Source organism: Convolutriloba macropyga, chromosome 2, assembly GCF_964194025.1.
Source record: "Convolutriloba macropyga chromosome 2, txConMacr16.3, whole genome shotgun sequence".
Classification (NCBI taxonomy): Eukaryota; Metazoa; Xenacoelomorpha; order Acoela; family Convolutidae; genus Convolutriloba; species Convolutriloba macropyga.
The window spans coordinates 70,338,099-70,364,018 of NC_134469.1; the positions used below are offsets into that span (position 1 = coordinate 70,338,099).

The 25,920-nt window shown below is 33.9% G+C and overlaps 1 protein-coding gene across 1 annotated transcript in view; it reads left to right on the forward strand.

The window, feature by feature from the left end:
* LOC142334663 (ATP-dependent translocase ABCB1-like) overlaps window positions 1-25,920 on the forward strand; it is a 119,632-nt gene that overhangs the window by 32,087 nt on the left and 61,625 nt on the right. Inside the window, exons 9-11 of the mRNA XM_075382876.1 lie at window positions 1,210-1,335; window positions 21,895-22,098; window positions 25,356-25,526. Of these exons, the coding sequence (XP_075238991.1) occupies window positions 1,210-1,335; window positions 21,895-22,098; window positions 25,356-25,526 (501 nt within the window). The remainder of the gene's footprint in view (window positions 1-1,209; window positions 1,336-21,894; window positions 22,099-25,355; window positions 25,527-25,920) is intronic.

Below are 25,920 nucleotides of genomic sequence, written 5' to 3' on the forward strand. Positions count from 1 at the left end.
AATTAGCTTTAAATTAGCAAATTCTTAATAAATTTCCATCCAACTCCTTTGAAAGACAATAGCACCCATCTTTGGTGAGATTAATTCAAGGGACAGGTCTACAAAATAAAAATAACAACAGATACAAAAAAACACAAAAATTTGCAAACATTTTACGAAGACACAAAGTTTTGAAGCTATTGAAATCTTAGCGGTCAACTGAGTTTTATATATTATAGTTTCCGTTTTCAATTTTTCACTTCTGTTATCATGCAACTGGGTGATTCAATGGGACTTCTTTGTAAAGGGTATATTTTAAGAGGAAATTAAAAGAAATATTTATACTGAGCATTCACAAATTTTGTGAAAACGAAATTTGTGAAATATCAACTATAGCTGAAGAGCAATCGAAAAAGTCAAATTTGAATCCCAGGGAATTGGATGGGATCTCTCATTGCTGAGATTAAGTTGCAGGTAGACAAAAGGAACAAAAAAGGCACTGTTCAAAAACTTTCCGATATTTTTGGAAAGGAATAAAATTCAAATCCTCGAAAACTATTAGCTGTCATTTGATGGCAGTAAACAATTTCAAATTTACTTCCAAAAAACAAATGAAGCCTTTCTTTAATTAGAATAAATCTTATGACCACTAAGAGAACGATAAATACCGCCAAAACCAGAAATTCATTCAAAATTGTGATAAAATGTCAAAACCATTTAAAAACGAACTGTTCAATTAAGTTTTTGTATGTGTTCAATTAAACTTTTTTATAAACAGCAAAACTATAACTCATTATAAAGGTAATATGACAAGACTTCAAAAAAGAACCAAAATATTGAAAAAATATCCAGAAATTAAAGAAAGTTATTTGAAAACGAAAGCTGGTTCTGTCAAAGTTTATGAAAACAATAATTTTGAGCACAAGGCTTCTCTAAGCCTTCATTTTTAATTCATTTTTAATTCTAAAATTCCAAGGGTTAATTCTCTTTTTTCTTTGACAAACGAAAAAAAATTGAGTCAAGGCTTCATTCAGTTTTATGTGATCTCTTAAGGGTCAAAGTAATAATTTAAACCCGTGTGTTACCGATCCTTAATTGTGTGGTTTTTGCAAGTTATTATTAATTGGGATTTACCATAAATCAAGCATCGATATAAACGATTATTTATGCACTTTTTTTCCTGATAACGAAAGTTTTACTGATTGCTTGTAGTCAAATAAGTTTATTTAGGTTTTGAAAAACTTTACTCTGGAGGTGCAGCCCAGTCGGACTGTGGCACTGGTGGGGGCGAGTGGGTCAGGAAAATCAACAATTGTGAACTTGATTCAGAGATTCTACAATGTCTCATCAGGAGAAGTGAGAAAAATAAAATATTATTAAGTTACGTATTTAAGATACTTATTGAGAGGCGATCTACAGAAGGCTACACTAGAGTACACTACTATCCCAGCCCTAAGTAGTCTATAGTGTTCAGTTGTCCAAGGCGGATAGTGTCTATATTCATTCATGTTTTCAGACCGTGTAATTTTAGGCGTATAGCAATCCGTCATATTTTTCGCTGTAGACATACTAACTTTCATTCTTGCACGCCAGATTTTCTAAATTCCTGTACCTAGCATTAGCCCGATTTTTCTTCAGAGGGAAAAATTCATTTACGGAACTTAAAGTCCCGAAACGTGAGGAAAGGTAATGGAAATCGTCTGAAAGATCAGGTGGAAAATTTATAGAAAACAAGCTGCAAGCAATCTCTTTAAGGAATTGATAAACGATTCTGTAAATGTTGAAAACAGTTTTAAAAAACGTGGAACTGAGATTATTAGCATTTTAATACTAAAGTGTTTTAAAAGACTTAATTTTTGCCATTTGAGAGTTGATACTTGTCATGGGAAACCCCGGAAGATTCAAGTTCTATATTAAAATCACGTCCAATGTTGCAAAACGAATATTTATCTAGTTAGAACTCAAAAAAAATTGTAAGATGAACTGCTATATTGAAAAATCTTCCGACATGAATAGCGATGATAGAAAATCTTTCCAAAACCTTCAAGATTACAAACCCATGTTAACTATACTTGATTCAAATATTGGCTTTAAATGCATGGTTGACAAAAATTTAGACTGATACTGCCATGGGTCTCGAATCAAAATTTTTCAAGTATATTGATAAAGCATGGATAGACTTTTAGTTTTCTACAAACTTTTTGAGAAGTTTAGTAAAACGAAGTGTTCCCTACTCAGATTGAGTACGGATATGGCTGTGTACTGCTGGTCCGTACATTAGATACTTAAACGACGGAGTTAATCGAAGGACCACATTTATAACTCGAGAGTTCAACCCCTAGTTCTACTTTTGGTATATAGTTAAATATTAAAGAAAGTTAAATGCAAATATGAATTAATAAGATATGTTAAACAGCATCAAATATGAACCGAGCATTAAGGGATAGAATAGTTAGGGTTATTAAGATTTAGATAGCACTAGTAAGCACAGGTTGAAATATTCTAAGTTAACTTGTAACTTAGGTAGAATTTAAGAGATGTTAATTTATAACTTAGAGAAGTTAAACTGAACTTACCTGGTTTCCAAAATTGTGCTAGCTTAATATTTTCTGACTTAGAAAGTTCTTAGTTAAGAACTGGTCACAAAAAAATATTCTAAGTTAAAATCTATCTCAAGTAAGCTGAGATTTGAGCAAGGGAGCAATACGGGAGTATGATTTAAATCAGAAGTTATCGGGGACCAAATTGTGCTGATCGTTGAGCGTGCAAGCTCCTTTTATACTTATGGACACGTGGTTCTCTAGTATCCTATTGGATAGAGATAACAGTGTCAACGGAGTTACCAAGGTTAAGTTGGTGTTCTCTGTGTGGCGTGACAATATCACGTCATGGTATTCTCAGTTTAAGTTAGTGATCTTAAAATAGTAGCTTATTCAAAACTACTTAGTAATTTGTTTACACGTTAAAATGGACTTTGTCCAAATCAAGTTTGTGCTTCACGCACTATAACGGAAATTCTTAAAAAGCACTAATATTATCGAATAATGTCACTGAGTGTAGCACACTTCAGTACATCCCATCCTGGTCCATAGGTATAAAATCAAAACATCAAATTTTACATATTTGAATAATTTATTTAGCTTAAATTTATAATAATTAAGCAATTAAAGTTTATGGGGTAGATTACTTGGTTAAAGTTCTAAAGTTCATCATAGCTTCTTGTTTCTGAGTCCTCTCTTGAAGAAGGGTTGACGATGTCCTGAGATACAAAGCTGTACAAAATAATATGTCCAATCTTTTTGGCTGGCCGTTATAGTAGACCGTTTGTTGTTTTTCTATAAAAGTTGTATTGTTAATACATCTGAAGCTGCGTAATAAGTTGAAGAATATACTGGTTAGTTTAATGGTCCCTAATTACAAGCGAGGTAATTGAATAAAGAGATTAAAATGACCGCGCACAACACCATAAGGGCTAGTGTTGTTGAAATAACTCCCCAAATAAAGAATTCAGTTTCATAATTCATCTTTATTTGAGCATTGTTGAACAATAAATTAATCGAAGTAAGCTTTGAAGTTAATATTTAAAGAATTAATGTTTAAACTTGGTTGATAGTTTTGAATTATCTTCATGAAGTAATTAATTTTGCTTTTTTTCATTAACTCAAAATAATTTTTCTTTTTGTCATTAATTCCTTTTGTTCTAAGTCTTCAAAAAATAGAATAACCTCGGCTTGAAATTCCGAAAAACATAAATCAGAGATTCTGTGAACTTTGTCGTTAAAAATAATCTGTTTAGAAAAGTTAATCCATGCAGATTCAACATTTTCAGAAAATTGGCAATAATCTTTAAACCATTCGATATCAACGCCTCCTTCAAAATATGTGTTCATTTTGAATGTTGCAGGAATTCAACTTTTGTTTCAACAGCAATGGTGAGAATGAAAACAAATTAATCCTTGAAGGGAATTGATGGGAAGGTTCAACTAGTACTTAAACTATAAATGGCGGATGGCGATCAAGAAAATCTGTTAACGAAATGTTGTAACGTTGTATGTGAAAAATTATAGATCTGTAACTCGGTCATCACCAAAACTAAGATATTAATTGAAATAAGTGAGCGGTCAAAAGTTTAGATTATTGATATTAAGAATTTCTTCTGTATGAATAATCTTTAGAATTTCAAACAAAGCGTACTCAGGAATTTGATGAAAATAAACTACAATTTCATTGGAATTGTTATCTTGCAAGAATAGAAACTCGCTTGAAACTCAAATGTCCAATGAACTGACAATGGGTTATAGAATTTATTTCCAACTAAGAACGTTTTCGAAGTTTTAATAACTTGCGATTGAACAAATTCAGCGAGATCACAATATGTTTTGAAGTATTTTACGTCTACTGAAAGATTGTAAGACATTAAATAAATTATGGAATTCGATGGAACAATTAAATGATGACAATAAATTTCTATGCTGACTAAGTTATAAGCGAGGTAAATCGTTAAAGATAAAAAAATAGATTTTATTAGAGAAGGGAGAACAAATCAAATCCGCAATCTTAAGATAAGAACGGACTCCTTGTTCACCATAAATTGCGAGTAAGAGCTTGATCGAAGAATTGATCAAATTGACTCTAATAATTAAGCGTTGCGTTGAAACGGATGTATTAAACGAATAATTTTTCTCACCGCCGGAGAATGAAGTAATGAAGGAATTGGTGAACATCAACAAACACAAATTTATCTATTACATGCCATGAGTGCTCAACGTGATGAGCGGAGGATGTGGAGTTGATGCTTCAGATTTGAAATCTCCAGTTGGAGGTCAGTAATCCGTTGTTCGGGCTGTTGAGAGCGTTGCCTTCCTGTCAGAAAGTTTTGGCTGTATCTGATGAGGAGTGAGATTTGCTATAATATTATCAAAGCTTGGTGTTGTTTTTGTAGGCGGTCTTGCAGGGGGGTAGTTGTGTAATGATGAAGATTGAGAAAGTTTGGTCGTGACGATTGAGTAATTGTAGTGTTTGCTAAGACGTTGGTTACTGTACTGTTTGTCTTGGGTATATTTACTTCTAGCGGTGTCGCTGGACTGAATGTCTCTCTAACGAATTGTTTACGTGGTTATTTCTTTGCAATTTTATCTGCGGTTTTAGTTCTCCTTTTGGATGCGGTAACTGTCTTAGATGAATTTTTCGCACTAGTTGCTTGAGTTGGTACTGCTGAAATCTTGATAGCTGAGAGAAAAGTTGTAGATCGGGTAACGTGAGTTGTAGGTTGTACTAGTCTGTCAAGTTGTTTAACTCCAAGTTGAGGTTTAGAAGTTGATTGTGTATTGTATTCGGGCCAACCACTCGAAGGTTCCTTCTGAAAGTCTGGTATCAATTCGTTAGTGATTGAAGAAAGTTCCTGAAATATCAAGTATTCTCTTCTCTTATTCTATTCTAAGAGTATATTTTTTAAGTTATTTTGAAAGTATTCACTTTTTCTTATTTTTTTGTATTCTCTTTCAAAGTAAATTAGTAGTAAATATGAAGTCGGTCTGTATTGTATGATCATCATATAGTTTGATGATATTAGAGTGATAGAGTAATGAATCCTATACTGGAGACGTAGGAACGTTGTGATCGTTCCTCTTTTCGTCTCTATTATTCTCATCATTTAGGTATGGATAAACACTTTTATTGCTTGTAAGCCTGTATTCTCTTTATAAGATGGAGTTTGAATAGCTCGTTCTCTAGCAATAGCACTATCAGATTTTGGAACTTGCATTGTTCGTTCTCTATTTTCATCAGTGTTATCATTCTCTGAATTATTTGCTTGATAGATAGAATTCAGAATTGGAACTGACTTTAAATCAGATGTGGCAGCAAAGAGTGCTTTGCCAAAGTGAATTCATGCATCTGTAATTTTGTTAATTTGCATCGCTCGAATTAAGCATAAGACTATGTCGATGAGCAACTTAATGAAAAAGAAAGCGGCAAAGAATATTCCGCATCGCTCAATTATATATTTTATTTTGCCAAAAGTTTCAACAAATTGATTATTAAAGAAGTCGGGTGAAATGAATGAATCCAGATAAATAGTTCTAGAGTTATAATAAGTTTTGCCTGAAAAATTTGAAAATGATTCTCTGCTACCTAATATTGACTTAGTAAAGTGTTTGAGAACTCCTTTCATATTGGAGTTGACATTTATTGAATTCCCGAAAGCCATCATCTCTTTATATGTGTAGATGGAAGCCTGAATGCTTGCAGTAAGTATATTTGCAATTTGCTGAATGACTACTTGTTGTTCAAAAAGCGCAGTTCCTCTTTCTTTTGTTATTTGTGGGGTTAGGTCAACCCATGAAATGTCATCATCAACATCTAGTTGAAATAAGTTTGAATGTTTATCAGGGCACAATTGTTCTTCGGCTTCAGTGAAGGTTTGTCTAGAAATCGGATCAACAATATGTATTTCACCTTCATAGAGAATTGGTATTCGGTTATAGCACTTACTAAGAATTTGTAAGGGTGAATGAAAGTCAGGACAATTAAATAGCCAGGCAACATTGCCGTTTGTTTTGATAAACATAGATCTGTTTCTTGTTAAGGTATATCCAACTAAACGCGGATTTCCATGAGAAATCATTAAAGTTTTGAGAATAGTTGAGAGTTCTAATTCACAGTCATTTCTTAGTACCTCTAGAGTAGAATTTTGAAGTTGCCGCAGAATATTAAAGTGCAAATAGTTAATTTTTGTTCCAAGATGGGCTTTGAAATCAATATTTTCATAATTTTGAAAATGCTTTGTATCAAATGTTTTGTTGTCACTGGAATAATTTTTGTTTTTAAGCGTGATAGCACCGGTATCAGATTTAAATTTGTGAATGGGTTCTCCAGTGTTCATATCGAAACCGCCACGAATACTAATATATAGAGAATCATATGGCGTAGGATGCGGAATATACTATTTGTGGATGACTACCTAAAGACTGTGGTTTATTGTAAACCTGGAACATAGAGCTTTGTAAATCAAAATCTGACTGCGCTGAGCTAAGTCTAGGATCCTTTACTATATAATAGTTGTCACTAGCTTTAATCATTTGAGCGTCAAAATTGCGAATCATAGTGAAAAGACAATTATTGGTTTCTTCCCAAGTGTATGCAAATGAATCAGTAGATGTAGAATCGCCGCCTCCGGCTGATAAAGGACAAGATAGAGGTATATTTTGCCAGTTATTAACTGTGCCATCTCTAAGGTTTACATTCAGGCTAAAATTTTGCATATATGTTTTATAAGTGTAGTGTGTAATCCAACCCCGGAATAAAATTCATTGTTTCCAATTCCAACATCGCCTGATTTAAAGTTTGAGAACAAAGATTTGTCAAAGTCGAATTCTACTGAACTAGAAGAAGGGGAAAGCTTTATCTTTTTTCTTTCCTTTGCAAGTTTGCATTTCTGAGCATCAAGCTTAACTGAAGTAGTAATAGTATTATGTCTGGTATCTATGCCACTAGAGTCAACAGAATCGCAAAACCAACGTAATTGCTGTTCGGTTGCTTTACACATAGTTGATTCTAGCTTAACTTTATAATTTCTTTGGTAGAGAGTGACTCGTGCTTGATTAGTGCTAATTTTATCAGGGCGAATCTCGCAGGGCGCTACTTTGTTGAGAGAATACATCTGATTTGAGATCATTTTTGAGCAATAAAAGTGGTTAACAAGAAGGTTTGGAGCTGTATTTTCATAGATACTCATCTTTTCAATTGGTCTGGCGTCAGCGAGAGCCGTTAAGAGTAGTAATGCAAGGAATATAATAAAGACCAGATACTTTGCGGAGCAAGCAGTTATAACACAGAGAAAAGCAAGAGGTATTTTAGCAATAAGTTTAAGAAACTGAACAGAACGAATTTGAGTTCCTGTGTAAGTCATAAAGGATGCTATTTTTGATGGAAGCGCTTTCTTATCAGTAAGTTTTTTTTAAAGAACTTGTCTATATTCGGTGATGGCAGTGAATGTTCGTTGATTTTCGACCATATCTCTGAAACTGATAGCCTTTCAGGAGGCTTTAATAATTTAAGGTACGGGATTTCTTCGTGAAAACAATTATTTCTATCTATGACACATTCTATGAAATGTGGGTGAGAATCGTTATATTCAATGAGTATTTCTAGTTTTGCAATACGTTGAGCAATTTCAGAGTCAATATCAATTGCAAGAGTTGGGAACAGAGTTAAGCAATGTAATATGAAAAGAAACGTTTTGTAATTTACGTTTATTACTTCGTCTATTGCTGGTGACTTTTTGATTTCTCCATCTTCCATTTAATAAACGAAGACAGTATAAGATGCGTCTAACAAATTCAAGTTAATATTATCCGTGAAAGTAATCTGACATTTTAGCTCGAGAACGTGAGCGGGATTATATGGTACCCAAAATATGACACAATTTGCGTTATTTTCTGATGTTACAAAGAATGCAACTATTCTCTGTTGATTAGAAACAAAACACTTGTCAAGTGTTACAGTTTTATTTTCGAGTTTCAATACTTTCTGTAGGAGGAATATTCTAATATAAGATAGCGGGTCGTATGCAAGAGCAATAAGAAATTGTGTTTCAAGGGAAAGTGGTATCATAGATTAAGGGTCTACAGTAAAGGGAGCTTCGATGATATCAAGGTCTATTTCGTCTCTGTTGTTTAATTGGAAATGAAAGCGTTCACTATGTTCTGGTTTGTTAGGGGTCCAACAAACAATTATTTCTAAGTTTACAAACTGGTCCTTAACGAAGAAAATAGCAATGTTTTCTTTATATGGAATATACCATCGATCAATTGTGGCTGACTTATTGTTATATTTTAAGGTTTTATGCGGGATGTTATAAGGGCTGTAAGAAGATGAGGAGGTTGTTCTTGAAGATATAATCCAATAATCGTTTGACGGAATATTCATTGATCAGTTGGTGGCTCTAAAATCAAACAAGGGACATTTTAAAAATCTAGGTCAACTAAACTTGAAGAGCGAATTTTAATTAATAAACTGTTAAGTTGTTGAGGGTTATACTTCCCCAGAAGACAGCAATATGATATTCGTTAGATTTAGTAGCAAAGAACACTACAGTTCGTACTTCGTTAGAAATTTGATAACTGGTTAAGGTGTTTAGTGTGAGTAGTGTTGTTGGAATTCAACAATTTAGAAACTTTCTGAAAGGACAGTTTTGTTCTATGTTCAATCTAGAGTGTTATAAACTCTTTCTATGGTTATCGATTTGAGAGTGAAGGTTTAGAATTAAAAGTGAAGTGAGATACCTGGTATATATGTTGTGAAGATGTGCTGTGTTTGTGACAAGTGTTTGCTGGTAGTCACAATTTGGAATGCTTGGAAACTTTGATAAGTTCTCTAATTTTATTAGTTGAAACGGGCAAAATGTAAAAGATAGACTTTGGGACAGAGAGCAAAAGAGAGAGAGAGAGTGAGAGAGAGAGAGAGAGAGAGAGAGGGTAAAGTTAGAGCTGAATTTGAGAGCGAAACAAGTAATTGACTTCAGAAAGTAACTGAGAAAAGTTATTTTGAATTTTGGTAAGGCTCTAAGGCTCTTAAACAGTGGTCGTCATGGTTAAGTTACCAAAATATATGTGCTCAATTTTTATTGGTCAATAGCTAGCCTTGTTTAGAGTCATGTAACAAAGTGATAAGCTAATCATATGACAAGGATCGTCCGATAAAATCTCAAATTTAAATTCTCATGTTTCAGTGCTCTAGGATCGATCTTCATTATCTAAAGAGAATGTATTTCTAGGCCGAATTCTCAAAATTCGCTTCCAAGAAGTTGTAGACTATATCTTTGTGTATCCATGTTAAGCTTTGCAAGTTCTTGTTACAAGTTGCCTTAAAACAGTATGTGTTAGAATTTGAAAAATTTGAGCCTTTTAGAATTTAACGGTGTTATATCTAATGTGTGCGTTGTATATGTACTTTCTGGATTGTATTTTCAAATTTCATTTCCGAAATTTCAGAAGTTGTCGGCTATATATATTTTTGCATTTATTTTTCAGTTTTCAAGTGTTCATCACAAGTTGTCTAGAAACAGTATGTGTTAGAATATGAAAAATTGGAGTTTTAGAAATTAAATGTGTTACTTCTAATGTGTTGTAAATGTACTTCTGAGATGTATTTTCAAATTCCATTTTCCAAAAAGTTGTGGGCTATATTTTTGTGAATTCATGTTTAAATTTTCAGGTGTTAATCACAATTTGTCTGAAACAGTATGTGTTTGACTATGAAAAATTGAATTTTTTTGGATTCAACTGAGATGTTTCTGATCCGTGTGTTGTACACTTTTGTGAACTCTTAGAGCAAGCATGTGTTTATGCAAATATATGGTCTTAGTTGTGGAGCGGATAAATCTATCGAGTTATCACTCCTTCTGAGATTTGTGTAAGGTTTGCACTGAGGTGAGAGAATTCTTACTTGGGGAATTTAAAAGTGCGGTTAGTTATTGGTTCATGAGTGCTTCAATGTTTATTTTAAACATTCCGCGGGTCCTTAATCTAGTATGGTTAGTTTTTATCTGTTGAATACATTTATTGCTTAATTGTGCATTTCCCGACTAATTGCGATTTAATGTGGTTGAATAGTTTGTAGGGGAGAAATTTCTGTACTTAAGGTATTTAACATAGATAAGGTATTTGCTCATGGGGGACTTGTTTCTTTTTAGCTTGGCTTTGGGTAACATGTGTTTTCAGCGTTAGTTTGCAATGAAAGGTTTGCGAGAATATTGAAAGTGTATCAGTGTTAACTTGTATAGAAAGTATTTGTGTGTAACAGCTTGCAATGGTGACTAATCGCGTACTTTGTGTAAGATTTGCGTTGAGTGGGCTATTTGCTTTTTGCCTTTAACTCTTGTTGACTATAGTTGATCTCCCTTACATATTAAACTGTAAGCTTTATTTCGTTCTTAACCATTAATTCCATTTTCAATCTTTATTTTATTTTAAACTTTGCATTTCTTTTCCAATTTCCGTATATATATTCTTTTTGTACTCCTTCGTTCTCAAGAAATATGAATTGGGATACTAAGAATTATCTTAGAGATAATGCTGAAAACAGCAAGGATCTGGATAATGCCAGATGGAAATTTAGTTCGAGTGGAGTGGTGTTGGAACCTGTTTCGGGAGCTCTAGAGCGAATTCGACGCTCTCAGTATCTTCATTTTTTTTATGAAGATACTTCTGGTTTAGGGCCAGTGGAAAATATTTTTTTCTTTTCTCAAATATATAAATATATGTTTCTCGTGTTATCTGACAACGAGGTGTGGGGAATGGTGAGGGCACGTGGGAGCTTCAGTTCATGGGAAATGAGGTGTACTCAGTGCGTTTCTAAGCACAATATAGAAGTCATCGAGTTCTTCTTCGAAAAAAAGGGAGTGGTAATTTTACTCAAATTACCTAGCAGTTAATTTAGGTCTTTATCGGGGTTGCAAGGATTTAACTGTTAAAGTAGGGTCCGTCGACTATGACTGAGTAGTTTTGGTTCAGAAAAAAATCTGTTATTTTAGTTTTGTGAAAAACTATATGCTAAGAGGGGGGAAGAAGACATGACAAAGTGGTGCGACAAGCACGAGAAATGGAAGAATCAACTGTGGACCTTGAGGGATGCGTGGTGGGATCCGAAGACAGGGCATACTCTACAGGAGCTGTATTTGAAAATGATACAGCTCAATTACAAGGAGTGTCTGGTCTTTGAGACGGAGAGCTTAGTTGCCAGAACGGTGAGAGGTGTAATCATGCGGCATCTAAGCAATTGAAAAGGGGAGAGAAACAAAAATTCTTAAATATCGCCCAAAAATATTTTTTTTGTTATCTTCTGCGCTTGTACTATTGGTTTGCGTCTTTACTATTTTTGTATAATTTAACTTTATTATTTTCATAGTTTTGTTGTGCGCGGTGGCGCTTTTTAATATAAAAGTTATTATTTAAAAGAGATTTTGTGTCTCTATTCTTTTTGAGTTTATTTATTAAGACAGAAGGAATAGGTTCACCAAAGAAGGTGCTTTTTTATTACGCTCAGGTCTGCTCAATACTTCGTTTGTGTCTGGTAAATTAGAAATATTAGGTGATGCTGTAGGTGTGGAGTTATAAGGTGATGATGTGGGGCTATTATGCGTTTCTTGAGGGAATAATTTACGTGTAGTTTTAAATTTACTAGTATTATCTGTTGGGATAGAAAAATTTTCTTGTTGTCGGCTATTAGATGAATACATATTTTGTATAGGGTAGGGGGTTGAAATGCGTGGGGGTAGAAAATTAGAAGAGCTTGTGCCTTGAATATGTGTATTATTATTATCTAACCGTGTTTGTAGCGATTCTAAGCCTGAATTATTTGTTGGGGTAGCCTCAACGTTAAATGTTGTTTGTAGTGTAGTACTAGGATTAACAGTATGTTGTGTTTCTACTAAGGGCCAATGCGAAATTGCAATATGATGTGCGCCTCTATGAGCATTAGATCTGGCTATATTATGCTTATTATATCGAGTATAATAATCATCAGTGTCGTCTGGGACTACCTAGTTCTCAACTAACTCTATTATTGTTTCTTTTTTCGGGTAATAAGGTACTATATGATTTCTATGCACGGTTTTCTTCTCATTTGTTTTATCCTGTTGTTTTTCATATGTAGTATTAGTTAACATTCGCTGCACTGTGTAAGGGCCTGAGCGTAGCTCTTGTAGCTTTTTAGACTTTAGTAGTCCTTTAGAGTGATTTTCTAATAGTACTTTTCTACCTTCAGGTATAGGCTTTCCGAGTTTAAATCTATTTCTATACTTCTGTGGTTTATTCGTAGTTTGTCTACATTTACTGTAGGTATTCGAGTATATAGTTTTAAATGTATTCTCTCGCTTTAACATTTCGTTAGATAATCTGTTTTGTAACAATTTCTCTATCTTTTTAATATTACAAGTTTCTTCACTATGCGAGTGTGGTGGTAGATTACTACAATACTCTGATGTGCATTTCTTTTGATTATCGCGTAGTAGTCCTAGCTTTAGTGATAAGGGTATTTGCGGTTTTGTCCCAAATAGTATTTCATAAGGTGTATATCCTGTACTGTGGGTTACTGTGGTATTGTGTGAAAAAGCAAATTTACTAGTGTACTCCGACCAGTTAGATCCACTTTTACTAATAAAATGTCTTAGGTAATTAGTTAAATGTTTATTTTGTACTTCTACTTTGCCTTTAGTCCACGGTGAATATGCAGTTCCGGGGCATAGTGTAATTCCCATTTCGTTTGTGAAGTGAAAGAAATCATTACTAATAAAAGCATTGCCGTTATAATGTACTATTTGTTGCGGCATACCAAATGTAGTTATAAATTTCTCTAGTTGATTTACTGTTTTGAGAGCTTCAGCATTCTTGCTAGGGTATACTTGTATAAATCTAGAGAGAGCATCTACTATTACAAAACAAAATCGATTTCTTTTACTAAGTGGTCGTAGTGGACCTTTATGGTCAATATGAAGTGTATTTAGTGGCATAGCTTCTAATTGTCCCCATGGTTCTAAGGGTGCTTCGTTCAGGTCTTTGCATGCTGACTTATTAGTTTGGCAACTTAAGCAATCTAACATTAACAATTCAATCCATATAAACATACCGGGCCAATAGAAATATCGCTTAACTCTATTATAAGTTGTGCTTTCTGCTCTGTGATCACTAAGTTCATGCGTATGTGCGACTTCGAATATCTTTATAAATTGTGAAAGTGGTGCACATATCCTAACGTCAAAAAAGCCGTCTTCACAAGGTTCAGAGGTACAGAGTAAATCATATTAAATCTCTGAAAACAACAAGTTGAAACTATTTCTATAAGTTTGTAATGCTTTAGATTGTTTAATTGTGTAGTCTTTTTCTGGAGCTTTGCCTACTTTTAACCAATCTTAAACTTTGTCTATCACGGAGTCGTTTACTTGTTCTTCAAGAATATTATCCATGTCAAGATTAGCGTTTTTTGCAAAACCTCTAACTTTTGCTATTAAATCTAAGATATCTGTGTGGACATCCTTTTCTGAGATGTTTTGAAAGGCTTCTGGTTCAATAAGTTTCTTAAATTTTTTACGTCTAATATAGTCGGCTTTAGCAGATTCTAATTGTTCAATAAGTGAGTTTTCAATATAACCTTCTACTAAGTTTAAACAATCTTGATCATCGTAACCCTCTCGATCATCACTTATTTCAGCTATTTCTTCTATCTCGGAATAGTAGTGATTGTCATACTCACTAGTTAGTTCTGAAGTTAATTTTTTTATTTGATTTATTTGTGTGCCGTAGCGAAAACAATCAGAAAAACTGTGTATTATATTACAATTGTCATCTATGTAGTCTGGGGCATCATCTACTGTAAGGTCACCATCATTGTTTATATTGATTAGTTTCTTTCTTTCGCCTTTGACTTGAGCAATAATTGAATAACAGTCGTTAGCTGTTGCGTCCTTATCGTCTTGATGCAATACAGAATAGTTAACTTCTTTTCCGTTAATATGAAACTTTATATCTTTAGGTATTACTTTGTGTTCTAGTTGATAAAGTTTAGCATCTGCTAAAGAAACGTTTCGGCTAAGAATGTCAGGGAACGCTAAGTTTTTGCCTTCAGTGTATATAATTTGCAAATTTTGGAACTTAGTTATTACTACTTGATAATTAAAGAAACGGTGTGAGATTTGTTCGCGTCGTGACCAAAGAAATAGAATTGATCTGTGATCACAATAGAGATAGATGGGAAATGGAGATCGAATAATGTAAAATTCAAAAGCTTGTAATGCAGATATTATTCCGCATAGTTCACTATGTTGAGGGGACGTTTTCTGTTCAGCCTTATCAAATACTCTGGAGTTCGCTGAAATCATACGTTTTCTATCAGGAAAATTTTGTATAAGAACACAACTGGTTCCTAAGTTAGATGAATCATCATGTATATGAAAGGGATAATCATTAGAAGGAAATGCGTTAGAAATGTCGTGACAGAATCTTTGTTTAAGGTCTGTGAATACCTTTTCGTGTTCTGGTAACCACTTGAATAATGTTGTATCTTTAGTTAAATCATATAGAGGTTTTGCATCTATGTGAAAGTTTAATGTATAGGTGTGATAGAAACCCATCATTCCTAGAACTCTTAAAACTTCTGTTTTCGATTCTGCAGTTTTTAGGTTTCTAATATTATCTATGCGCAAAGCAATAGGGGATAGTCCATCTTTAGATATAACATGTCCTAGAAATCTCACTTTTCGTAAGAAAAACATTGTTTTATCAGGGGCTGCTTTAAGGTTTGCCTTTCGAAGCAAATAGTGATACTCTTTTACTATTGTGAACATTTCTCGCTTTTCTTTAGCTTGTAATAATGTATCGTTTATGTATGTTATGGCTTGTTTGCGCTTTATAAGAGGTCCAAATGCATAATGCATTGTTTTGCTAAAGAAACTTGGTAATGGCTTAAGACCATAAAATCCTACTTGATAAGTGCACTGTCTGCCTCCTACAATGAAACTTGAAACTTTCTTTGAATCTTCGGTTAGTGGTACTTGATTATAGGCTGATGATAAGTCACTACTTGTAAAAATAGTTCCGGTTATTCGTGTCATTAGAACGTTACTGGTTCAAGTGGCCAACTAGAATTACTTGTATCAGTTATGGAGTTTAGGTATCTAGCATCAATAACCAGTTTTACATAATTTTTCTTCGGTGGTATGATAACAGGATTAACAAACCAACTATTCAAATTGTCGTTCTCATTGAGTTCTCTGAAGATTACTGCTTGGATTATTTCATCCATTAGCTTTTTTAATTTATCTTTGAGGTGAATGGGTACTTTGCTAGGGCGTTGCTTTTTAAAGGTAGCATCTTTCTTTAGGGGTAAATGAAATTTATGTTTAGTTCTACCAATATCATACTTATTATGTGAATAAACATCAGTATCCTCAAGTATTATTTCTATTAACTCAAACAATTCATCGTCAGTCAAATCACTTTGTGAGAAATCGAAATTATCCAGAAACTTTTCTAGATACTCTATGTCTTGGACTGTATTTCTATATTGCCTAATTACAAAATCATCAACCGCTTTATTTATGATTGGGCTGCTTTGTAGTTTATCTCTAGACTTAGGAAACTGGTCATTGACTCTAGGTCTACATAATTCTTTGGCTTCAGTAGAGAAGTCTGTTGCCAATTCTCTTTCATCTTCTTTGCATTTTTCTATTAACTCACTTTCAATAATTGCGAGCACCTCTTCCTGTTCTAGTGTATTGGTTTCTACTTTTTGTAGTTTATCAATATCATCTTTGCTTGTATACACATAGATAGTTATTCCTGAATTCTTAATTGTTTGTTCAATTAGAGAAGATATCTCTCTCCAATCCATTCCGTCTAAACCACAAGCTATTTTTGACATCGCTATGCAGCGTAAATATAGTCCTAGTGCGTGATCTCTCATAGCAAGTAGCGTTGTTTTGATTGCATCAGTTGTTGGCTTCTCATAATGATTAGCCTTAGTGATGAGATTATATACTAAGTTATTATCTGCCCTGAAAGTTATTATGTCACCTATATCACAGTTCCTACTTTTACAGTAGTGCTTTAATAAGGATATTCTTTTGGAGATTGTGTTGGCAAAACTTTTTCTCATTTCTGCATCTGAGGATATTGTGTGCGCTATGGACATATTAGAGTCAAATATAGATTGGGTACGGAAATTTACCTATCTAATGCAAGAATTAGTTTGAATTTGCTGTCCTTCTTTTAAATTGTTTACTACTGTGTTTAGTATAAAACAACTGTTTTAGTCCTCACTTTCATTTGTACTTGTAAATTCAGCACAGTTTTTGATATTGTACCTTTGTATAGGTTTGCCGGTTATATCACAGATAGCATAACCTATTATTCATCTATTTATCTGTATTGGGTGATTCTTTTGATTCTCCATGAATATGAGTAGAAATTCTTCAGGTTGTGGGCAAAGTGTGTTTACAAAGACTAGGTCAGTTTTTGCAACATTAATATTAGGCATGAAATATGTTCCTGATGGAAATAAGGCTTGACTGAGGTTCTTTTGCTTATGCAATTGTGTACTTTTCTGTTGCAGAAAGATCGGTTGGGCTATGTTTAAAGCAGTCATTTTAGTTATGTATGGATAATCTTTCTCATTGTTGAGTGAGCCGTAGCAAGTTAAGTTTTTTTTCAGTTTTTAGTTCTACTGCGGGAATATCGAATTGAAGTGCTTTTAGAAATAAATGACAAAAATTAATACCTGTTATGTTCTGTCTCTGTTTTTTAGTAACAAATACTTTATGAGGAACTGTATATTTACCGCCAGTTTCAAAGCTAGATTGAATAGTTGTGTAACCAAGCATTCTGATTGATGAACCAGTATATGTTTTTGAATCACAATTTGTACTTTGCAGATGTAAATTTTGTCCAAGGTTTTCTGGAGCAAGGTATGTAGGATGATTGATAATATTGCAAGTTGATCCTGGCTCAATCATGAACTCTACTTCTAAACCACTATTATTTTTGATGTATCCGGTGGCAAAGTGATATAAGTTGAGATATATTCTTGACTTAGTACTAATTTCTTTAGTAGCGTTCGGAGACTTTAATAGTTTAAAGGAAAGAAGTCTGTTATAGCATTCACATAGTCATCGTCACCTTCAACGAAACTTATTTGATTTGGTTGTTGTTGAGTATTGTTAGGTTTTGATTGTCTTTGTTGTAGATTGTTATTTCCACTTGGTGTATAGAAGCTAGCGCCTTGTTGTGGCTGTTGCTGTTTTTGTGGTGATGGTGATTGTTGTTCAAGATTTGGTTCATTATTTCTATATGTGTTTTGCTGAGGGAAGGTTTGTTCGTATGGTTGAATGAATCTATTGCCATAGCTGCTAAAGGATGTATTTTGTTGTTGATAGTTAGGCTTGTTGAACCCAGGAATATAGTTTGAGTAGCCACCTCTTGATTGATAGCCTTGGTTTCTAGGACCATTGAATCTTGTATTGACTCGGTTATTCTTTCTATAATCATTCGAGAATGTTATATTTTGCTTTCTTGGTTCACCTGGTTCTTTTCTCAGTTTATTAACACTATCGTCTATCTGTTTCGTTGTGCATCTAGAGATGGAATGACCATTACTTCTGCAATAATCACAGAATCTAGTACAGTTAGGTCTGCCTTTTTTGTTCAGGTCTCTAGGCCTAAAAGTAACTGTAGCATTCACTTCGTTGCTTTTGAAAAGACTGGTTAAATCATTGATTTTGCTCTCAAGTGTTTTAAGTTTATCAAGTCTTGTAGCTCCATTAGACTCTGTTGTTACAGAAAACGTTAAGTCTTTGACGACTAAGTGATCAACAAACTGTGTCCAAGTTATTAAAAGATTCTCAAAAGGTTTCTCGTGCGCTTTGCGTTTTAAACCTTGTGGTCTTATTCCTCTAATAGCAAAATTTATGTTTTTCTGACTTCGTTGTCTTTGTTGGATTTCCTTCTCCTTTCTTATATTGTCATCACCTGCAATGCTTGTTGGTATCTTTTCTGGCCAACCTTTATCAACTGCACTCTTTATTCTATGTAGATAGTTCTTTATCAATTCTCCTTCCTGCTTGTATGTGTTCTCAACCTCAAGTCTAAATCTAAATTGGTCTCTACCGTCTGTGAATCTTTATATAAATTCATTTTTGAAAGTATTCCAATTTGTAGCATCCGTGACTTCATTTTCAAACCATTCAAGTGCTGTATCATTCAAAAGTGAGCCGAATAATGATTGCTGCCTTTTATCATAACTTGTTTATGCAGCGTGCGTTGTAGGCCTAGTTCCTAATGAAAAGAGTATTTTATTTTCTACAGAGTTCCAAAAAGAAGTGGCATCCTGATTACGATCATTACCTGAAAAGGATACAAGTGAAAGATTTGGATGTGTTATGGGAGTCTCAGGTGGGCGATAGCGGGTGGGGGCGGTAGCGGGTGGGGTACTACCACCACCAGTGGACATTACTGAAAAGACTGTTAAGATTAGACGAACACTCTAAATTAAATTTTAATAATAAGTTTACGATTAAGGGAGAAGCCTTCTGACTAGCTAAATTTGACATGTTAAATTTTAGGGCCTCTGTATTATTATAAATGAACAAGTAAAGTTTAGGCAGGCTTCTCTGATAGTTTAAATGAACAAGTTATATTGAAATTGCCTCTCTGGGACCACCCTTTATTCTGCTGGTCCGTACATTAGAAACTTAAACGACGGGGCTAATCGCAGGACCACATATATAACTTGAGAGTTCAACCCCTAGTTCTACTTTTGGTATATAGTTAAATATTAAAGAAAGTTAAATGCAAGTATGAATTATTAAGTTATGTTAAACAGCATCAAACATGAACCGAGCATTAAGGGATAGAATAGTTAGGGTTATTAAGATTTAGATAGCACTAGTAAGCACAGGTTGAAATATTCTAAGTTAACTTGTAACTTAGGTAGAATTTAAGAGATGTTAATTTATAACTTAGAGAAGTTAAACTGAACTTACCTGGTTTCCAAAATTGTGCTAGCTTAATATTTTCTGACTTAGAAAGTTCTTAGTTAAGAACTGGTCACAAAAAAATATTCTAAGTTAAAATCTATCTCAAGTATGCTTAGATTTGAGCAATGGAGCAATACGGGAGTTTGATTTAAATCAGAAGTTATCGAGGACAAAATTGTGCTGATCGTTGGGCGTGCAAGCTTCTTTTATACTTATGGACACGTGGTTCTCTAGTATCCTATTGGATAGAGATAACAGTGTCAACAGAGTTACCAAGGTTAGGTTGGTGTTCTCTGTGTGGTGTGACAATATCACGTCATGGTATTCTCAGTTTAAGTTAGTGATCTTAAAATAGTAGCTTATTCAAAACTACTTATTAATTTGTTCACACGTTAAAATGGACTTTATCCAAATCAAGTTTGTGCTTCACGCACTATAACGGAAACTCTCAAAATAGCACTAATTTTATCGAATATTGTTACTGAGTGTAGCACACTTCAGTACAGCTGTATACTTCAAAGATTTTTTTGATTCGGGTGTTCAATGTATATTTTTTTGCAATTTTTGGTACGGATAAATGGTATTTTTGATACCGGGAAACTTTATAACTGCCAGCTCCTGCTTTATTTCTTTTTGCTGTTCATTTCCATATCTCGTTTTCTTTATAAACTGATTTTCGTTTTCATTCAGGTTGTTTTTTCAATTTGCTTGTACGCTTCGTCATCTGATCCTTGATGTTTTTTCCGTGTTTATTGTGGGTAATTACGGAGTGTTTTTTTATTTGAGTTTATTTTCTTTTCAAGTTTATTGGGCCACTATAACTTTGAGAACTTTTTTGTAGGCTTTTGGTTGATTGTGTTTCTCTCTTTAAACGGATTGTTCTCGTTAGGGTTTTACTCCACTTTTGAATTCATTGAGTTGCTTTAACGGGGTGTTCTGATCAGCTGTTTTTGGGGTCAATAAGTGCAGATTCTAAAAAAGAACAACAAATGTTTTTTTTTGCAAATTGCCTGGTCTTGTTTTTGGTTTCTTTGCTCTGAGAGTTTTGAGAAAATTCTATTGTTTAATAGTCAGAAGTTGAATCAAATGTTCCTGCTTTTTTTTGTTTTTGCTGACTTTATACGTCACCTTAGCTAAATGATTTCTTAATTTATGTTTTCTTTCGAACAATTTTTTTGCTATTTTTTTCTGAAAGTGCTTTTTACTGGTTTTTCAGGCTCTATCTTTTTCATCTTCGTTTATAGCTGGTACGTTAATTAAGATATTATGGAAATGCTTTAAACTGGATGCGAGGAATGATTTTGGATTTTTCTTGAAAAACTTCTATTTGCTTCAAAGTTATTCTTCTTGTGTGATAAGTGCAAATTAAACAATTTATGGATTTATTCAGCTTTGTTTTTCGAAGTCCTGTTTTAAGAATTTTAGTTAAGTACCTACAGTGTCCATTTTGTGACTATGGTTCCATTTCTCATAAATCACATATAATATCTTTTATGAATTTTTCCTTTGCGGTTCTCTATAAGGAGTTTTGCGTTATAAGGAGCTTTTTATGGAGTTTTGCGTTAAATTTCAGGTGCTTAGAGGTTTTTAAGTCCGTTTTTAAACCAAATTTTAACTATTTCCGGGAATTTTTTGTTTCTGTTTTCCTTGCGGGAAATCTCTTATATCTTTGTTATATCTCTAAAATCTATGTTGTAGATCAGCCATTGTGCCTAAGGAAAGCGTTTTTTTGCAGGAGTTCTTAATGCTTTTCTGTTTGTTTAAAAATTTAATTCCGGCTCTCTGGATCTGGTCGGGGTCATGTTGGTTCGAGAATGACATTTATTTATAATTCAAATGATATCAAAAGTCTGAAGTTGAATATTCCGCCCTTGACTATGCGATACGATGAATTTCGGTATGCCTTGAGACTTTTTGTTTTTTGCAGAAGCAATAAAAAAATACTTTTTTAATGATTCAAGCAACTCTATTGTTATCAAACACAGTCCATTTAGAATCACGTGCTCTGCATTTCAGATTTCATATTGCCTATGAAGCCAGACAGGCTCAATTGCATGAAGTAGCTTGGCCCTTTCTGACTCTTACTATTAATTTCAAAATTGTATTAGTCTAGATCAAATGTAAAGAAACTGAGGCAACTACCGCATTATCACAGTATTTAAAGTGATCAATTTCTAAAATGGGTGCTAGAATATAATAAATAATCTCTAACAACGTCAGTAGTCTATGTTCAGATATCTATCTGATTCAACATTGCTCCTGCTGTTGGTACATTCTTTCACTGAATTTTAATTGCTACGGCACGGCGCAGTTTGGCCTACAGGCCAAAAATTTGTTTTCAAAAAATATTTTTAGTTTTGTGAGACGAAATAGCAAAAACCATGTTCTAGATTCTTTTGGACAACATCCCCTTGAGCAATCTGAATTTGAACTGGCTGCGTGAACAGATTGGCATAGTGTCCCAAGAACCAATTCTGTTCGGATGTTCAATCAGAGAGAACATCGAGTTCGGTAGGGATCACGTGACCACAGACGACATCAAAAGAGCAATCGAACAAGCTAACGCCAAGGAATTCATCGACAAACTTCCTCAGGTACTCATTGACTAATTCGACGCCAATGCTGCTCACCCTTTGAGTAGCCAAATTGTTTATACTGATCATTATCGAATCTTATGACAATAGTAACTAATTCTAAGAAGGGTATAGCTGATGATTTAAACGATTATGTGTCTACTTTTATTGTCCCCACTTCGAGAGAATGATTTTATGAAAACAGCTCCAAAATCGAAATGGGACAGTTTTCCTACTCTATCTACAGGTGGAACATTCTAGGAGTAGTTGACCTACCATTGCTTAGAATTACTATAAAAATAAAAATTGCGATGAATGCGTTGAATATTGTTACCATAAAAATGCAGTTTTGAATTCTTAATGCGCTAAAAACGATTAAAACAAAAATTTCACCGTCAAAAACCTTAAATCTTAACAAATTTTGCAGCTGAAAACCACCGCAAATCCTTTAGCTATGGTATTTTACACATTTCTGCTGTTTCTAACGGCAATTTTTTACCACGTAAGCAGTATAAACTTATAATCTTACAAACATTCAGCACATTTGTTTCAATCACATTTGGAGTGAATCTGAATTAATATCCTAAGAATTGAAACATCATAAGATGACTGGTGGAAAGAGATGTTGCGGCTCAGCATAAGGACATCAGTTCAGTCTATAGATGGTGGTCTTAATTCGCAAGCATTGCAGACAATGTGATGAAAAAAAGTAATCTCAAATGCGCATTAAAACATGCAAAAAATTGTAATACATATCACACTACTCGCCACTTATCACACTAAAATGTGTGCATTTTGCGACGAAAAATATTTATTTTCAGCACTTTTCACGCCAAATTTTTTCCTATATCTCTGCAAAACTTCGGCTCGGTCACCAACTTTTGCCTGATCTGGCCTATGATTTTTGCATCAGTCAAACTGATGTCTTTTTGGGCCGAGAAGGGCGTTTTTACAGAAGTTGCATTTTTATTTAGACCAATTTAGTTCATCATTTCACAAGAAACATTCAGAAAACATACAGTATCTTCTAAGAAATCTTAAATAAATCAAACATTATCGTGAAGTAAAAATAACATAAAATCAGATTGCTGAATAAAATTAGTGCAAAAAACTACGGGCTTGATTATGATCGATCCATTATGCATTAATAATGATCCTTTTACAAGCAAATTTGATAAAAATTGATTTATTTTTAATAAGAAGACCTATGATCTTCTCGTAACCAAATCAATGCCTGCTACAGTCTCTCAATTGGTCAATTCAACAGGAAATTTATTTTTTTTCAAACTATCGTTGTCCCGCTTCCAGGCCATTCAGTTCAATTTCTCAATTACGTCGGCAAATAGGGAAAGTTATACAATACTTTTTCTGACTGAGCATACGCGCAAAACTTGTATGATTTTTGGATGGAAAACAAGCCCTTACTTGCTTGAATCCTATATAAACCGATGTTTATGTTGTAGGAACAAGCCATTAGCATATCAATGCTAACCATCAATAAAAAATATTGAACATCAAAATTTTTTTCTGAGAAGTTGTTAAAAGAACTTAAAAAATAAAAGTTTTCTCTAACACGATAGCTTGCACAATTCTCTGATTAACACGAAACTTTTCAATACCCACAATTGAGAGCAGACAATGCTTTTGATAGTTTTTTGGGCAGGATGGTGTAGAAAGTTGTGCATTAGCAGAAAATTATGCTTCACTATTTGAGAAAACGGAACAAAAACGACAAAAAATTTGAAAAAATTTTTGTTTCTAAACGCAAGAAAGCTTCGGTAGGTTTGGTTTGCTGGACATTGTCATCTTCGAACGTATTAAAGATTTGTTATGGTCGTTTTTGGACGCAAGAGATATTCGGTATGTTCGGTTTTAGAAGATTCGATATGTTCGGCGTTTAAACATCAAAGATCTTCGGTATGCTTGACTTTACAAGTAAAAATTTTTTGGTAGTTTAAGGATGACGATACGAAATCTCTCTTATGTTTTAGGCGGCAAAATTTTTATTACATTTCTGCAGAACTTAAGTTCGATTACAAATTTCAGTTGATTACAGATCGGCCTGAGCTGTCCTATAATATTTTTCATCAGTCAATTTGATGCCGTCTGTTTTGCTGAGAAGGGCTTTTTAACAGAAGTTAAAAATCTTTTTAAACGAGACCAATCTGGTTTAGCATTTTACCCGAAATATTCATATAACATAGAGTATCTTCTTCTAAGAAATCTTAAGTATATCATATTATAACGTGAAGTAAATAATTTACTTTTGCCTATAAGATATAATCAGATCGCTGAATAAAATTGGTGTAAAACACTACGGGCTTGTTACTGTTGATTAATTATTCATTAACATTGATCCTTTTGCAAGCAAATTTGATGAAAACTGGTTTCTTTTCTAAGAGTAGACCAACGATCTTCTCGTAACCAAATCAGCTCCGGCGACAGTCTCTCATTTGCTTAATTCAAGAGCATATTTATTTTGTTCAACCTATCTTTGTCCCACTTCGAGGCCATTTATTTTAAACTCTCGATTAGGGTGACATATAGGGAAAGTTACACAAAACATTTCCTGACCTGGACAAACGCGCAAAACTTTTATGATTTATGGATGGAGAAGGAGCTTTTACTTGCATGAACCTTGTATAAATTGACGTTAATGTTGTAGGAATAAGCTATTAGCATATCAATGCTCGCCGTTAAAATTACTAAAGATCAAATTTTTTCTGAAGAGATATTACAGGAAATTAATAAAGGAGAGTTTTCTCTAACACGATAGCTTGCACGATTCTCTGATTAACACAAAATGCATACAATGTTTCTGAGATTTTTGTTTTGCAGGATGCTGTAGAAGGTTTTGCATTAGCACAAAATTATGTTTAAACATAATTTTGTGCTAATGCAAAACTTTCTGAAACAATTTTATACTACAAAGCTTTTCTTTTAAGCTGCTGCAGCAACATCAATTTTATCTTTTAATTTCGAGAAATGGAGAGAATACTGACGCAAGATCCAGGTTCTGAAAATTTTGAAAAGCCATAAGAATCAAAAGCTTGATAAACTTTTATAATTTTCGTTTCTAGCAAAAAAAAGAAGCTTTCTCTAATTTTTCACTGTACTAAGAGTTAGTTTTCTCTTTACCTAAAAAATATGTTGTTGCTGTTATAGCCAAAGGTGACTTCAAAACCACACGTTTTAGAAATCGGTCGCTAGTTAGGGGGGTCAAAGTTGAAAATAACTGCTGGTAGTTTGCATAACTGGCTGATAATTTGAGTTTTCAGGGAGTAGAGACAATGGTGGGCGAAAGGGGCTCTCAACTGTCCGGTGGGCAGAAGCAGAGAATTGCAATTGCCCGTGCTCTAGTTAGAAACCCAAAAATTCTTCTGCTTGATGAAGCCACCTCAGCACTAGACAGTAACAGTGAGCGGATTGTGCAAGACGCTTTGGACAAGGTATGCGGAAAGTTAAAGATAAATAACCACCCCGTCTTCTTAACTTAATCGCATTGTATACCTCTAAACAAATGCAAGATAACACTATCTGCAATTACAACGCGGGATGAGGTACCCTACTATATACTAAACTCACCATCTTTATGGTTATGGTGGGAAGTCGCCGCTATAATCTATTATGTCTCGATTTGGATAAGTTGGGACTACTGTTTTGTGCTGTTTCTAGTCCCGGCTAACCTGATGTAATTATTTTAACTTTTCTGTTCCGAACTATCTGTGGCTATAATCATCTTGAGCGCTGCTATGCCGTTTTATGGTATAAGCGTTTTGAGGTGGTTTTGGTGTACCTACTAACTTGAAATGGCTAGTAACAAAGCATTGATTAAATTCTTAT